General features: G+C 31.2%; 1 protein-coding gene across 1 annotated transcript; it reads left to right on the forward strand.

Annotated features, from left to right (window-relative positions):
• The first annotated feature begins 3882 nt into the window (after window positions 1-3882).
• On the forward strand, window positions 3883-9366 carry LOC136081714 (uncharacterized). The gene is made up of 2 exons (XM_065799505.1): window positions 3883-4262; window positions 4980-9366. The coding sequence occupies exon 2, from the start codon at window positions 4994-4996 to the stop codon at window positions 7583-7585; it is 2592 nt and encodes an 863-aa protein (XP_065655577.1). The 5' UTR covers window positions 3883-4262; window positions 4980-4993; the 3' UTR covers window positions 7586-9366.
• The last annotated feature ends 5891 nt before the right edge of the window (window positions 9367-15257 follow it).

Raw genomic sequence — 15257 nt, forward strand, 5'->3', positions numbered from 1 at the left:
ATACCATCTAATCTACTCCAAAGTTCTTTTATGCTTTGATTTTAGAATGGAACACTACAGCTAAAAAAGAACTCCAATAAACTTATAAAGTTCATTTACTGCCATCACTTGAAGATAATTCATTTAAACCAAAAACAATATTTTTAGTCTCGACTGCAGCATTTCTCCTTGGGCGACTCATTATATTAATTATATTTATTCTAAAAAATAGTTTATCAAACAGTGTTTATCAAACAAATTATATGAAAAATATATAACAAATATTATAGGCATTATTATTTTGTATCAATAATATAAATATTTTTGACATAAAAACAAAATATATGCAACATGAGCACACTCTTGCAGTTACAGTGATTGTATACATATAATGCATATATGGTATAATTTACTCATAAAAAAAATAAGTAATACCCCATACCTATTAAAAAATAACTAAAACACAAGCAAGTATTAAACTAAACATGATTCATATAACTATTTATTGATTCACTAACTAAAAAATGAGAAAACTTGCTTGGAGTATTAAAATACCCCAACCGTCTTTAACGTAACTAAATTTGTAACTAACAATAGTATTGTCAATTAATCAGTAAAGCAAAAACATTTTACACTAACAATTTCCTTAAATGATAATAAAAGATGTTCTGAAGTGGCAGTTCAAATAGACAAAATTTGTTAATGTGGCAGTTAAAAACAAACTCTTCTGGTAGTAAAATACCCCGCCGTCCTTTAAGGGTTAAGCTGTTGGACTACATATATAAAGTAGAAATTTTTAAAAATTCTTCTAAAGTAAAGGGTGAAAATATCTACATAAACAAACATTTTTGCTTCGAAACGAACTTAAAAAAAGATCTTAGAGAAAAAATGAAAATTGAGCGGCAGCTGGGAAAATTTGCATACATATACGATATGATAAGCTGATTGTACGCAAGTGGGTGTCTAAGAAAACGGAAGAAATACCGAATCCGTGTCAAGATAGTAAAGGTTAGGGTTTATCAGTTTTCTTTTAACTATTGCAAACTATTTTATTGACTATTTTGCGTTTATTTATGTATGCTTTACTTTAAAATGGAGGAAAACTTTATCATTAAATTTTTAGATGAAAATGTCGTACTCAGTGACGTCGATGACTCTAATTAATTTAATCAAAAAATATCTGAAAGCCAATACTATACAGTTAGTGAATCCTCTCAATGTCTTCAAAAAAATAAAAATAGTTTTTCAATTTTAAACATTAATATTCGAAGTTTAAATAAAAATTTTAAAAACCTTAAGTTTTAGTTGGATGAATTAAAACACGGTTTTAAAATTATTTTTCTGATGGAAACTTGGTGTAAACGTGGTGAAATAAATACTCAATTTGAACTAATTAATTACTCATCAGTTTACCAACCAGGTGTTTTGGTGTATGTGGGGGCGTATGAACTTTTATTCACAACTCAATTAGTTATAATTTACGTCACGATCTCTGTGTAAATGAAATAAATTGTGAATCATTATGCATTGAATTAATAAATAAAGCAACAACAAAAATAATTATAAATACCACATATAGACTCCATCTACAAGCTTAAAAAAATTTAAAACTCATCTTAAACCATTCTTAACAAGTATAAATAAAACCCGAAGTCATGTCTACTTAGTAGGGGATTTAGCATTGACCTAAAATACCATGTCTTTAATAATAATGTTAACAATTTTATAAACACTCTCTTTCAAAATAATTTGATTCCGACAATAAACAAGCCAACGAGAGTGACTAACAAATCTTCTACACTTCTTAATAATGTTTTAACTAATAACCATCATATTAACATCTTTACACAGGCATAATCAAAACTGACTTATCGGATCATTTCCCAACAATTTTCCCTCGGTAAAACAACTTCAAAATCTTTTAAGAGACAACGTTGATTGGAATCTCAACGCATATGATTTATTTTAAATCAATTCTGGAAGCAATATGATCAAGCATTTCCTGAAAAAACAATTATTGTAAAAACCAAAACTGTTTTAACTACATGGATGTCTAACGGGTTACTAAAACCTTCAAGAAAACAAATTATATGATAAATACTTGAAAAAAAAAACTTATAAAAGTAAAATGACATATAAAAATATATTTGAAAAACAAAAAGGAGCTCAAAAAAGCTTTATTATGCAAAACTATAAAGTGTAATTAAAGAAGTAATCGGAAAAAATAATATTTTTTTATTTTTGCTTGATTTGTTATTTAGGTGCCGCAAGAAAACCTTGTCACAGAGCACCGCGGAACTGAATTTAACCAGGAAGTTCACGCCTCCTACTTTACCGTAACGCGAAAACATGTCCAAAGCTCGTTTCGAACATGGACCTCCTGGTTATATATAGCAAGCGCACTAACCACTGCGCCACGGCGGCACATTATGCGAGAAACATTCTGCCAAAAAAAAAAAAAAAATTGATAAAAACACAATTTATGATAAATCAATTATTGCTGAAAAACTAAACAGCTTCTTTACTAATACTGGTCCGAATTTAACATTAAAAATTCCTATGAATTCAACACCATTTGAATCTTATTTAAAAAACTACGACAAAGTTATGAATGAACCTAATTTAAAACTAATTGAATTGCAAACCGCTTTTTTTTTTTACCTTAAAACAAACAAAAGGGCTGGATTTGATAAAATTAACGTTTATGTTGCAAAATCAGTACATAATATAATAATAAAAAAAAATTATGGAAAAAAACTCGCAAAATCAAAAAATAAATAAACATAAAAGTAAGTATAAATAAATGTAAAAATACCTGTAAATTTTATTTTATACTTAAAATAATTTTTTACTTTATATTTACGTCAATTCATAATAATTTTATTAAATTTTAGTACTTTTACTTTATCTTGAATAATATCTTCTAATCTTTTGAATAATAGCTGGAATCTAATTTATTGAATTATAAGTAAGACTCTATTTTAGTTTACAGGATTTTTTTTTCAGATAAACAGGCGTGGCGTAGTGGTTAATGCAGTAGATGCAGAGATAAAAGGTTCGTTGCTTGCTCTAGCCATATTTGTGAGTTCGGTGTTAAATATTTATCTGCGGTACTCTGAAATAAGAACGGTATTTTTAAAGCTTTTCGTAATAATAGAAATTTTGTAATAGAAAAAGTTTTTATTTTTCTAAAAAAAAATTAACTAATTTTAATACGCTTCATGAGTTTAACAGCAAATAGAAGCAAAAACTATTGATGAACGACGTAGCGCTCAGCTTTTTCTGAAGTTTTAATGATTGCTACTGATAAACTTACCCAACAATTAGAGGTTTGTCATTATCGGCTTGACGATCTTAGAAAAGGGTTGTGACACTTGTTATTGCTTCAATTCTTTTTTTTATTATTATTTTTATATTTAAATAAAAAAGTTATGATTTATAAGAATTATTCACATATTTCAAGCTATATGCTGGTGTGAAAGGAAAGCTTTAGGATTATGCGTAGTTGCTGGCATGCTTTTTAATTAATATAATTTCTTTGTACTAATTACTTTATTTTTTCTTTTTTTTTTAATTTTTCTTAACCAATACAAAAACAAAAAAAAAGTAGGACTTTAGGACCAATGATTTTTATTTTTAGTGCAGTCGGTTGATGCTTTTTTACGTAACAATATTTCACTGCCGGACACCAACAAATCCTTTTGCACAACTTAAGTTTATATATTCCTGTATGTAAAACAATCGAGACACAAACCGTTAAGCGAATAAAATTGGTTAAATTGGTCTTTAAAGATAAGAAAGATTTGTGTCTTGTTGACGCCATTATATTACGTCACGGTCGTAGTAATAACCAAATTCGGACGAATAACGGACGAATAAATAAAAACATGGCACGTTGTTAATGATTGAACTTTGCAATGACATCGCAAACGGTGGACACTTTTTATTAACAACTATAAATAATTTTTTAAAGAGTGAAAAAAGAAAAAGAAAAATCAATAAATCAGGAGATATTTTGCTTTAGTTTTTCAAAAATATAATCAATTATAAAGAAAAAACGAAATATCTAAAAAGAAGAAAAAAGAACGAACTATTTGAAAGGATATAAAATAAACTACAAAAGTAACGAAAATAATAATAAACAAAAAAAAGTTTAAAAATGAATGAAAAAGGAAAGAAAACATTCGAAAATTTGGGAAAACTCGGCATAACAAGATTTTATATTGTTTTTACTTTTTTCATATTTCGTTAGTTATTCATTTCATATTATGATTTATTTTAAGGTAGTTTTATTTAGCTATGCAATGATGTTTTCCGTTATGTAATGATATTTTCTTTTCTTTAGTTTTTAGTATATGTAGTGCATATAGCTTTACTTATTATTTGTTGCTAATCATTAAAATCATTTGCTAGTTATTTACTCCATCATGTTAGTTTTATAAAGTGTTTCTTTTTTTCGTTCTATGTTTTATGAATTATTTATTGTTACTAGTTTGCTTGATTACATTATTATGCTTTGTACTTTTTTAGCGGTAGCTTTGTTTGTAATGTTTATCCCTTTTTTTAATTTTTGTTTTTCACAGTGTTTTTCTGTTTTTGTTTTTTTTGTTTATTGTGTTATTGTGTTATTGTACAATATATTATGGTTTTCATATTTTAACAATTATGATTAACATATTTACTAAATCTATATAATTTTTTTAGTAGTAGTCGTTTTTATGTCATCGTTAATTGTTACGTTTTGTCAATTTTTTACTGTTTGTAACTGTAGCTATGTATGTATAAATGATTATTGTATAAAACGTAATATTGATTTATTTTATTTATTGTAATTACTGTATTACTATTATTATTATTATTACTATTAATAATATAATTATTAATATTACCAAGATTATTTGTATATATGTAAATTATTTTTTTAAGGTATTTACTTGTATGCTCTGTATGTTGTATTACTCTGTATGCTTATTTCGTGATGCGCTTTTCATTTCTTTCAGTTTTAATAACAATCATGTCTACCAGTAAAAGAAGAAAAATAGAGCTTGTTGATGTCACACAATTTCCTGAGGTACTTGTTCCTGTGCGTGATATCAATTGGGAATTGTGCATTTTGTGTCAGCGTGTTTCACCGGAACCTCTTATAATTCCCAAAGAGGCAGGTTATAAAACTCTAAGTGAAAACTTGATCGAGTTCGATAATCATGAAGCTTTGCCACCAACTATTCGCTTGGATAAAATAAGTGATGGAAAGGAGTTATTGCACGCATTAATTGTTAATAAGGCAAAGTACCACAAGCTTTGCCGAAACAAGTACGACTCTCAGAAACTGCAGAGAATCATTGAGAGAAACCAAAATGTGCAAGATGATTCTGAAAACGCCCAGAGCTCTGCTAGGTGCATGCGATCCTCATGTAAAGCAGTTGACATAAAAAGTTGTTGTTTGTTTTGTGATGGTGAATCTGTGACAGGCAACCCCTTAGTACAGGCAAGCACAAAAGAAATTGGCCCAAAAGTGTATGCTCTAGCCATTGAAATGCAGGACACAAATCTGCTTAACAAAATAGCAAACCAAGATTTCATAGCACTCGAAGTCAAATATCATAAAGACTGTTACAGGGGATTTCTCAACAGAGCCCGCAGTCATGAGCGCTCCTTTAGCAATGATGAACACAATCTCTATCGATTGACTTATGGCTCTGTCATTGCGGAATTGGTTAGTTACATGGAAGAGATGTTTATATATGGTACATCATCCCCTGTTTTTAAGCTGTCTGACATCAATAAACTTTGTGCAGATCGTATGTCGAGTCTCGGAGTTCAGTCTGAGTCTATCAACCGAACTAGACTGAAGGACGATTTAATTTCCTTAGTTCCTGGTTTGAGGGAAGACAAGTGTGGTAAAGAAGTCATCTTAAGCTTTGAGCCAGATGTGGGTAATGACATACGTGATGCTTGCAACTTCAACGATATGTCGGACGGTATTTGCATTGCTCAGGCAGCTGGTATTCTCCGTAGAGATATGTTTAGAGAGTTTCCCAAATTCAGCGGCTCGCTTATAGGCGACTTTGGATCTCGTGATTGTGTGCCACCTTCCCTTGTAAATTTTGTTAATACTCTTTTAGGAGGCTACAATATCGACAATGGTTCACCTGCTTCCGCACCCGAGCAGGAAGCTGCTTATTCCATTGCACAGTTAATTCGATTTAATAGTGTAAAGCGTAGCAGAGCCAACAGACCTCAACAAATACGTCATCAAGCAAACCAAGAAACTCCATTGGCCGTGTACCTTGGTTTGATGATCCATAACAGCACTCGGAAAAGATCAGTTGTCGACAAATTGAATTCTCTAGGTTTAAGTATTTCATATGACCGAGTTCAAGAAATTGAATCAAGTTTGACTAATGAAAAGTGCAAATTTTATGAGCAAATAGGTCATGTGATACCAAGTTGCCTGTCTGAAGGTGTTTTTACAACAGCTGCGATAGACAATATTGATCACAATCCATCTTCAACTACATCTAACGATTCATTCCACGGCTCTAGCGTCACAATTATTCAGCATCCGGATACTCCCCATTCAAATTCAAAATCCACTTCAGATGGACTCCTTTGGTCTAGGAAAATCAATAGCAAATTGCCGGATACATACACCACTCTCCCTGCAACGAATAATGTTGTTTCCGAACCACTAATGACCACCGTGAATGCATCACCTATTGCTAGTGATCCAATAACCATTGAGCAGTTGACACCTTGGCTAAATTCTGTGCAGGAGTCTGTGTATAACACATCAACAAATAAAACTTCATTCGCTGCTTTCCATGCGGAAAGAAATATGCATCCAGCAACCTTTCCATGTCATAACATACTATTGCCATTGCTAACAGATCACATTCAGTCTCCAGCAACAGTACGCCATTTGATGGATGTAATAATAAAAATAACGAGTGCTGTCAATAACAAACAAGGTGCTGTTATAACTGGTGATCAGCCCGTGTACGCAGTTGCAAAGTATATACAATGGAAGTTTCCGGATGTTTATGGAGAGGATAAAATAGTCATTATGATGGGTGGACTCCATATTGAAATGGCCATTCAAAACATGATTGGAAAGTGGTTGAAGGGCAGTGGTTGGACTGAAATGTTCATAAAAGCAGAGGTTGCTAACATTGGAAGGAGTGAGTCGCTGCTTAAATCGTCGCACATAAAGAGAACAAGATATGCGCACGAAGTGAGCCTGGCATCTCTTTTCGTTCTTCGTGATGAGGCGTATAAGCTAGATTGTAAGGACTTTGTTGAGTCATTGGAAGAGTGGATTTCCAGGAAAAGCAACGAATCTAATCAGTTTCTTTATTGGCAAACCGTTATGGAGTTGGAGAGCCTGCTACTGAGTTTTGTGCGCAGTATTCGCGAATCAAACTTCGAGGAGTACGTGCGAATGCTAAAGCAGATTGCTCCGTGGTTCTTCGCACTTGATCTAACTAATTACTCTCGCTGGTTGCCGGTTTTCATCAAAACCTTGGAAGAGCTACCTGTCCGACACCCTTATGTGTTTGAGGAATTCTTTTGCGGAGCAGTTACTGCAGACAGCAGACAACCATAAGATTATAATGTCCAATTCAGCCGAAAAAACTGTTCAAGAAGCCAAGATCACAGGGCAACAGCAATACAACGAGTACGTAGCTGACCGTCTTGTGTCCAGACAAAAGTCAATTCATGAGCCTTTGAAAAGAAACAAATTTGAATTGTTCCACAGTTTGAAAATTCCAGGTTCCAAACATAAAACTAAAATCGCTGATCTTAAACATGACTCCAACTACTTTTGTAAAATGTATGTAGCAAGTCAAAATCGTGTTAGTGATATAGAGGATTTCTTTTCACACGAAAACAACCGTTATCCGCCGTCAATTTCTGAATTCGGAAGGAAGCGTAAGGCCACCAGCAAATCAGATGTCCTCATTTGTTTGGAACAGTATGGTAGCGAGAAACAACAAGACTTCAACCTTGACTATAAGGTTTCTGCTCTGATTGTTGATGGTGCAGCACTCGTACACATGCTTCACCCGAGATCGTCAAAGACATTCTCTGACTACTGCGAAAATGTGATTGGACCATTCGTGGACAGACTTCTGAGATCCGTGCAGCGCCTTGACATTGTTTTTGATCGGTATGTCCCAAAAAGCTTGAAGTCCGAAACACGGGAAGATCGTGGATCAGGGCAACGCATAAACGTCACAATGGGTACACTTATTCCAAAAAAGTTTGACAAATTCCTATCTGTGGACTTCAATAAGACGCAACTGTTCGGCCTTATTTCCAGATTCGTTTTAACGCAATCCATAGTTGGAAAAGTTATTGTTTGTACCATTGAAGAAACTGCATGTGCCAGTCAACAAGATTTAGATGTATCGTCCATATCTCCTTGTAGTGCTGAAGAGGCAGATGGCCGTCTTTTGCTCCATGCTAATCATGCACTGAAAAATGGCAACTTAACTATAACTATACGCACTGTGGACTCCGATGTGGTCGTTATAGCTCTCTCTGTGTTTAGCCAGATGATTGGAGTGAAAGAGTTGTGGATTGATTTTGGAGTTGGAAAAGGAAGACGAATGATAGGAGTTCACCATCTACATCAACACATTCCAGATGGTGTATCGTCAAATTTACCATTCTTCCATGCCTTCACCGGATGTGACACAGTATCAACATTCTGTGGGATTGGAAAACGAACGGCATGGAAAGCGTGGATGAACTACCGAGTAGTTGATGCTGCATTTCACAATCTTTCCACGTCAGACTTAAAAAATGATGTCTTAACTGATACGGCAATGAAGGCCATTGAGCGATTTGTAGTATTGATGTACGATCGATCATCAACCGCTGCTGGCGTAAACGAATGCCGCCGTACACTCTACACCATAAAGAATAGAGCAATTGAAAACATTCCGCCGACTGCAGACGCTCTTCTGCAGCACACAAAGAGAGCAGCACTGCAGGCACACTTATGGAAACAATGCTTGTCTGCTGTTACTCCAGGATATTTACCCACTGAATGGGGATGGAAAGATACTGCTGATGAGTGCTATACACCACTTTGGTGCACTCTGCCGGAGATTTCTCGACATTGCCAGGAACTGATTCGATGTTCGTGCAAAACTGAGTGTAAAAACTGTTCATGTAAACGACATGGTTTACCATGCACTAAGCTGTGTGCATGTAACGGCTATTGTTACAAAGAAACAAATGGTGATTCATATGAAGAACTAGAAGTTGAAGAAGACCCGGAATTCGACCATGTTCTCCAGATCTCCTTCCATGACGAATTGTAATCCAAAAGTGTATTGTAATTATGTAAATACGTAAATGTATGTAAATATGTAAATATGAGTTTCTTGTTACATCATCGAACAAGACGGCGTTTATTTTAAGTGGATGTCACTACTAGTTCTAAAGTTATGACCATTTAAAAACTTTCAAGATGGTTGATGGCAGCCATCTTGAAATTTCAAAACATTGATTTCAGTCAGTTTTATGTAACTTTTCTCTTAGAACAAATCGATGTTTATTTGAAGTGGATATCACTACTAGTTCTACAGTTATGACCATTTAAATACATTTAAAATGGCCGCCATTGGCCATTTTGAATAATTCATCTGTAAAACGATTCCAGATGCATAACAAGTTTGTGTCTCGCTATTTTTTTGTTGCTCATACCGTCCACTATCACTATGCAAAGTTACACGCTGGTGTCCAGAAGTGAAATGTTTTTATGATAGCCAGCTGCACTATTTATAAAGCCATTAGAAAAACGTTTTATGTTATATAATGTTACGTTTTTTAACTTTTGTTGCTTTATATTTACGGTGTAGAATAGAGGGCTTGGTGATATGACCAATTATATCTTCTTCTTGCCCCTGCTATTAGTAATTATATTATGGCTTACGACTTAAATAAACTTATATTGCAAAAAAAAAATTATTTCTCAATATAAAAGAAAGTCAAAAGGCAGGCCAGTAAGAAATCTTCTTTTTTTTTAAATTAAAAAAAAACTTTTTCTAATGTACCTAATGTTCTAAGTTCTAATGTTCTAATTTCTAATGCAGGTATTATAAAATTAAACAAAAATTCACAATTTACACTTTATATTCTATTTTTAAATCTTGAGTCTATTAAAGAATAAACAACAAAAAGAGTAATTTTCTTGCACGCGTTAGTGAAAGAAATTTTGTCTGCAGCATTGTTTACAAAAGGGATAGCAAAACTTTTGCAATAAACGTATAATTTTGTTACATTGTAAGGAAAGTCGGCTTTTCAATATACAAATTTAATTAGAAGTCGAATTTAGGCCATATGTGTACCCAGAATTTAACTTTTAAAGGCCGAGTTTATATTTTAATAACGCATTTAATTCGGACTATTATATCGAATTTTAACTAACTTATTATGCATTAGCCGAATTAACAAGCATTTAACAATATTTACAGAATGCAAGTACACTGATTCGTAAAACATTACTTTTATATAATAAAAATTTTTAGTAATCATTTTTTATAAAGTCTATTTATTATTTTTTAGTTCGTTATTAACCATATTCCAAAACATGACGAAACACAAGCGAAACTAAGTAATTTTTTTATCATTAAAAAAAAAAATATAGGCTTGCAAAAAACAACAGTCTGTGTCGGAAAAAAAAAATCTAAAATCTAAAAATGCAGCGATGAGAATCTAAGTTACTGCTGCATATTTTTCATTGCGAACGGAAGTAAATATTTCTTAATAGTGAACTTAAGAATTTTATAAATTAATACATAAAATAATTGTGGATCTATACATTTATATATTTATACTTAAAAAAAATATCATTAAATTAAAAATGGCAAACAAAAAAGACTGAAAATAAGTTGGAAGAAAAATTCAAAGCACAAGAAAATTCAATTCTAAAGAATATTTCTGGAAATGCAATAATTCAAAATGAAAAAATGGATAAAATCTTGAAATCAATTGAGTCAATTACTATACGTTTGTCATTAGTAAAAGAAAAGCAAAAAACTTTGCAACAAACTGTTGAAGACCTACGGAAAAGTATTGAGTTCACTCAAGATACTTTGATTGATGAAAAAATCATATACAACTTAATAAAGATTTGATCAAAGTAATTAATAGCGAAATTGCAAATGTTTCAAATAAAATCGTTTACGTACAAGAAAATTTGGACGAAGAAAAATACTTATGTCACGAGCTAAAGACAGAAATAGAAGAAATAACATAAGAATTTACGGATTACAAGAAAATGAACGAGAAACTTGGGAAAATGCTGAACAAAAATTTCAAACAATTTTTAATGAACAGCTTCAGCTAAAAAATATAGTAATAGAAAGAGCACACAGAATTGGAAAAGTTTATAACAACATGGATACCCCAAGAACCGTTATACTTAAACTGTTAAATTATAAAGACAAAGAACTAATCTTGAAAAATGCTAAGAAGCTAAAAGGAAAGAGATCTTTATAAACGAGGACTTTTCGGAAAAAACAAATAAAATACGACGGGATCTTATTGAGAAAATGAAGATTGCAAGAAATTCCGGAAAATATGCTGTTTTAGCATATGATAAACAGATTGTGAAGGAGTTAAATCGGAACACTAAATAAGTATCTTTATTTCTTTTCTTTATATTTAGCTTTTTTTCATTATCATTATTATTAATTTTTAAATGGAGGGCAATTTGCGATTAAAATATTTTCCTGAAAATTTAAGTCTCAGTGATAAAGATACCTATACAAAATACTTTGATCAAATAACATGAAAGTAACTACTACTCGAATTACCAAACCGTAAAATATTTTCACCAAAACATTTCTCATTTTCAATTTTGAATATTAATATCCGAAGTCTTAACAAAAACTTTGAAAATTTTAAATTTTCACTTGACGAAATAAAAAATGATTTCGGCATTATCTTACCTCATTCTTAAACAAAATTTATAGCACACAAAAGCATGTTTACATATTTGGTGATACAAACATTAATTTGTTGAAGCATACTTCTAATAATAACGTTAAACATTTTATTGATACTCTACTTGAGCACAGTTTCATTCCAACAATTATTAAACCAACCAGAATAACTTCTGCCTTAGTCGATAATATAATAACCAACAATTCCCATGTTTTCACAGGTATAATTAAGACAGACCTTTCAGATCACTTTTCCTCCTTTTTAACTACTAAAAACATAGCACCAAACAATACCACTCTCAAACCTTCTATATACAAACGAGAGATCAATGAGAAAACTCCAAAATTTTACTAAAAAACAATGTTGAGTGGGATCTAATATTGCAATCAAGCCATGCGAGCAACGCCTACAAACTTTTTCTTGGTCAATTTTGTAAATATTATGAAAAAGCGTTTCCAGTTAAAGGTTTAATCAAATCCTCAAAAAAAAAAACTCTACGACAAATTCCTAAAAAATAAAACTTATAAAAATGAAATTACTTACAAAAATTATAAAAACATGTTTGAAAAAACAAAACAATACTCAAAAAAGCTTTATTATTCAAATTTGTTAAAAATAACCCATGAAAATGCTTAGAAAACACGGAATACGATTAAAGAGATAGTAATAATAACTGTAAAAAAAGCAATCTACCAAAAAACTTTTGATTGATGGTAAGTTAGTCAGTGATAAGAATATCTAAATAGCTTTTTTCTTAATGTGGGTCAAAAATTAGCAGCAGAAATTCTGTTGAGTTCAGCAACATTTCATTCTTACTTGATTAAGAACCTCACCTCAGAAAAGATTATGAATGAAACAAATCTAGATTCTTATCAATTGCGATCCGCTTTAAATACTCCAAAAAAACAACAAAAGTAAGGGCTTTAATAATATCATTAGCTTTGTCGTAAAATCTGTATTTGACATCATTGAACTATCATTGCATCACATCTTCGATCTTTCACTGAAATCAGGCATCGTCCCAGATAAACTAAAAATTGCCCGAGTTACCCCTATTTTTAAATATGGAGATGATTTTGATAATAATAATTATAGACCTATATTAGTTTTACCATGTTTTTCCAAATTACTAGAACGCGTCATGTATAATAGGTTTTACAATTATTTTACGGAAAACAATTTTTTATACGGTAAACAATATGGATTTAAAAAAAAAAACCACACAACCGACCATGCTATAATTGAGCTTGTTACTCATATATTTAATGCTTTTAGTAATGATTACTTTACGTTAGGAGTTTTTATTGATCTTTCTAATGCTTTTGACACCGTAGATTACGACATTCTTCTAAAAAAACTTGAAGTGTATGGAGTAAAAAATAACAACTTACTTTGGTTTAAAGATTATTTATCAAACTGAAAGCAATATATTCAGTACGAAACAACAAAAACAACAAATAGCGCCATAGCTTGCGGGGCTCCCCGAGGCTCGATCTTGGGACCATTGTTATTTTTGCTCTATATAAATGATTTATATTCAACACCAAACTTCTAAGTTTAATCTTAAATGACTCCGATTTTTTTTATTCATATACAGACATTAAGACACTTTTTAACATAGTTAAAAAAGAATTACTTAAAATAAACGAGTGGTTCAGGTGTAACAAATTCTCTTTGAATGTCAAAAAGACCAAATTCATCCTATTTCATTAACCAAATAAAAATGAAATGTTCCTCCTAAACTACCTGATCTAAAAATAAATAATACTAATATAAAAAGAGAAACTTTCATAAACTTTTTAGGTATGGTTTTTCTTGGATGAAAATTTGTTGTGAAGCTCCATATAAACACTTTAGAGAAAAAGTTCTTAAGAATTATTTCATTAATGTATAAAGCAAAATCTTTCCTAAATATTATTTCTTTAAAAAGTTTATGCTTTTCATTATTACATAGTCACCTAAGCTATGGTAACATGGCCTGGGCAAGCACAAACTATACTACGCTTAAAAAACTCTACAGTAAACAAAAACATGCCTGTAGAATTATCTTTGGAGTAAGTAAAAAAGTGTCTTGTGAACCTCTTTTATGCAAACTTGGAGCGTTAAATGTATACAAAATTAATATACATAATGTTTTACAGTTTATGTACAAAATAAAATATGGACTATCTCAGCCAATATTTCAACCCTATTTTAGCGAAATAAGTTGAAAATACCCTACTAGGTTCTCATATAACAACTTTGTCATCCCAAAATTTGCAATAAAGTCAAATTCATACTCAATCCAACACCGCAGACCGCAATTATTTGTGGAAACTTTTTCCCCAGATTATTACTATCAAAAGAAATACACTTGAACAGTTTAAATCTGAATCAAAGTGTTTTTTATTATCTACGGACTTAAATTTTCTTTTCTTTTTTTTTAGTAAAAAAACATAAACAAGCACAACTTATTTCTTTTATTTGCTTTTACTTTTATTTGTTCTAAATTTATTTTACAAAACGAATTTATATATAAAATTTATTTATATATATAAACAGTTATAGTTTTACACATCTTGTATATATTTTATCACAAGCATTTATCACGATTTTATATATTTTATTGTAAAAAACGACCTGTAATGAAGCCGCAATGGGGCTCGGTGATAAGACGAACTGATATCTTCTTCTTGCTCCAACCATTTGTTTTATTATTTACGTTATTTTATAAATTGTAACTTTCTACGGCAAAATTAAAAAAAATAAAAGATAAATAAAAGTTATGCAATCTTTAAAAAACTTCGAATGTCAATTTTATAAAGAAAAAAGATCTTGAAGACTGTTAAATACTCACCTGTCTGTTCACTCTCTCAACTCTTTAACTCCAAAACACGAACTTTGACGAGCGAGGTCGCTGCGCGGAGAAACAGGTTGATATACATGAAGCTTGTAATATATTTTAAAAAATTTTTTCTTTTGTTAGTGAAAAAAATAAATAGCTTTCGAATTTACCTGAAAGTTAAATGAAAATTTAAAATTGTAACCAAGTTTAACTGAAAGTCGAATTTCTATTTCAAATTTGGCACCGAAGTTCAAGCCGAAGTCAACTTCGTCTTTCAGTAAACGTTGTAGGGTAAGGTTGGCGATATTGTACGGCGCCTAAGTTGTACTTTTGCTGTATCTAGTTACTTTTACAACCCAAAAAATATCTTTGACTTAAATTTTATCTTTGCTAATAATAAATCAATTGTTTTTTTTGTTAGATGAAACTAGATTCTGGCAACAATTACCTCAATTGTTGATATGATGTTAAAGTCTTCCGATTTTTGGGGTTC

This window comes from Hydra vulgaris, chromosome 06 (genome assembly GCF_038396675.1).
Source record: "Hydra vulgaris chromosome 06, alternate assembly HydraT2T_AEP".
In the NCBI taxonomy this organism is placed as follows: Eukaryota; Metazoa; Cnidaria; class Hydrozoa; order Anthoathecata; family Hydridae; genus Hydra; species Hydra vulgaris.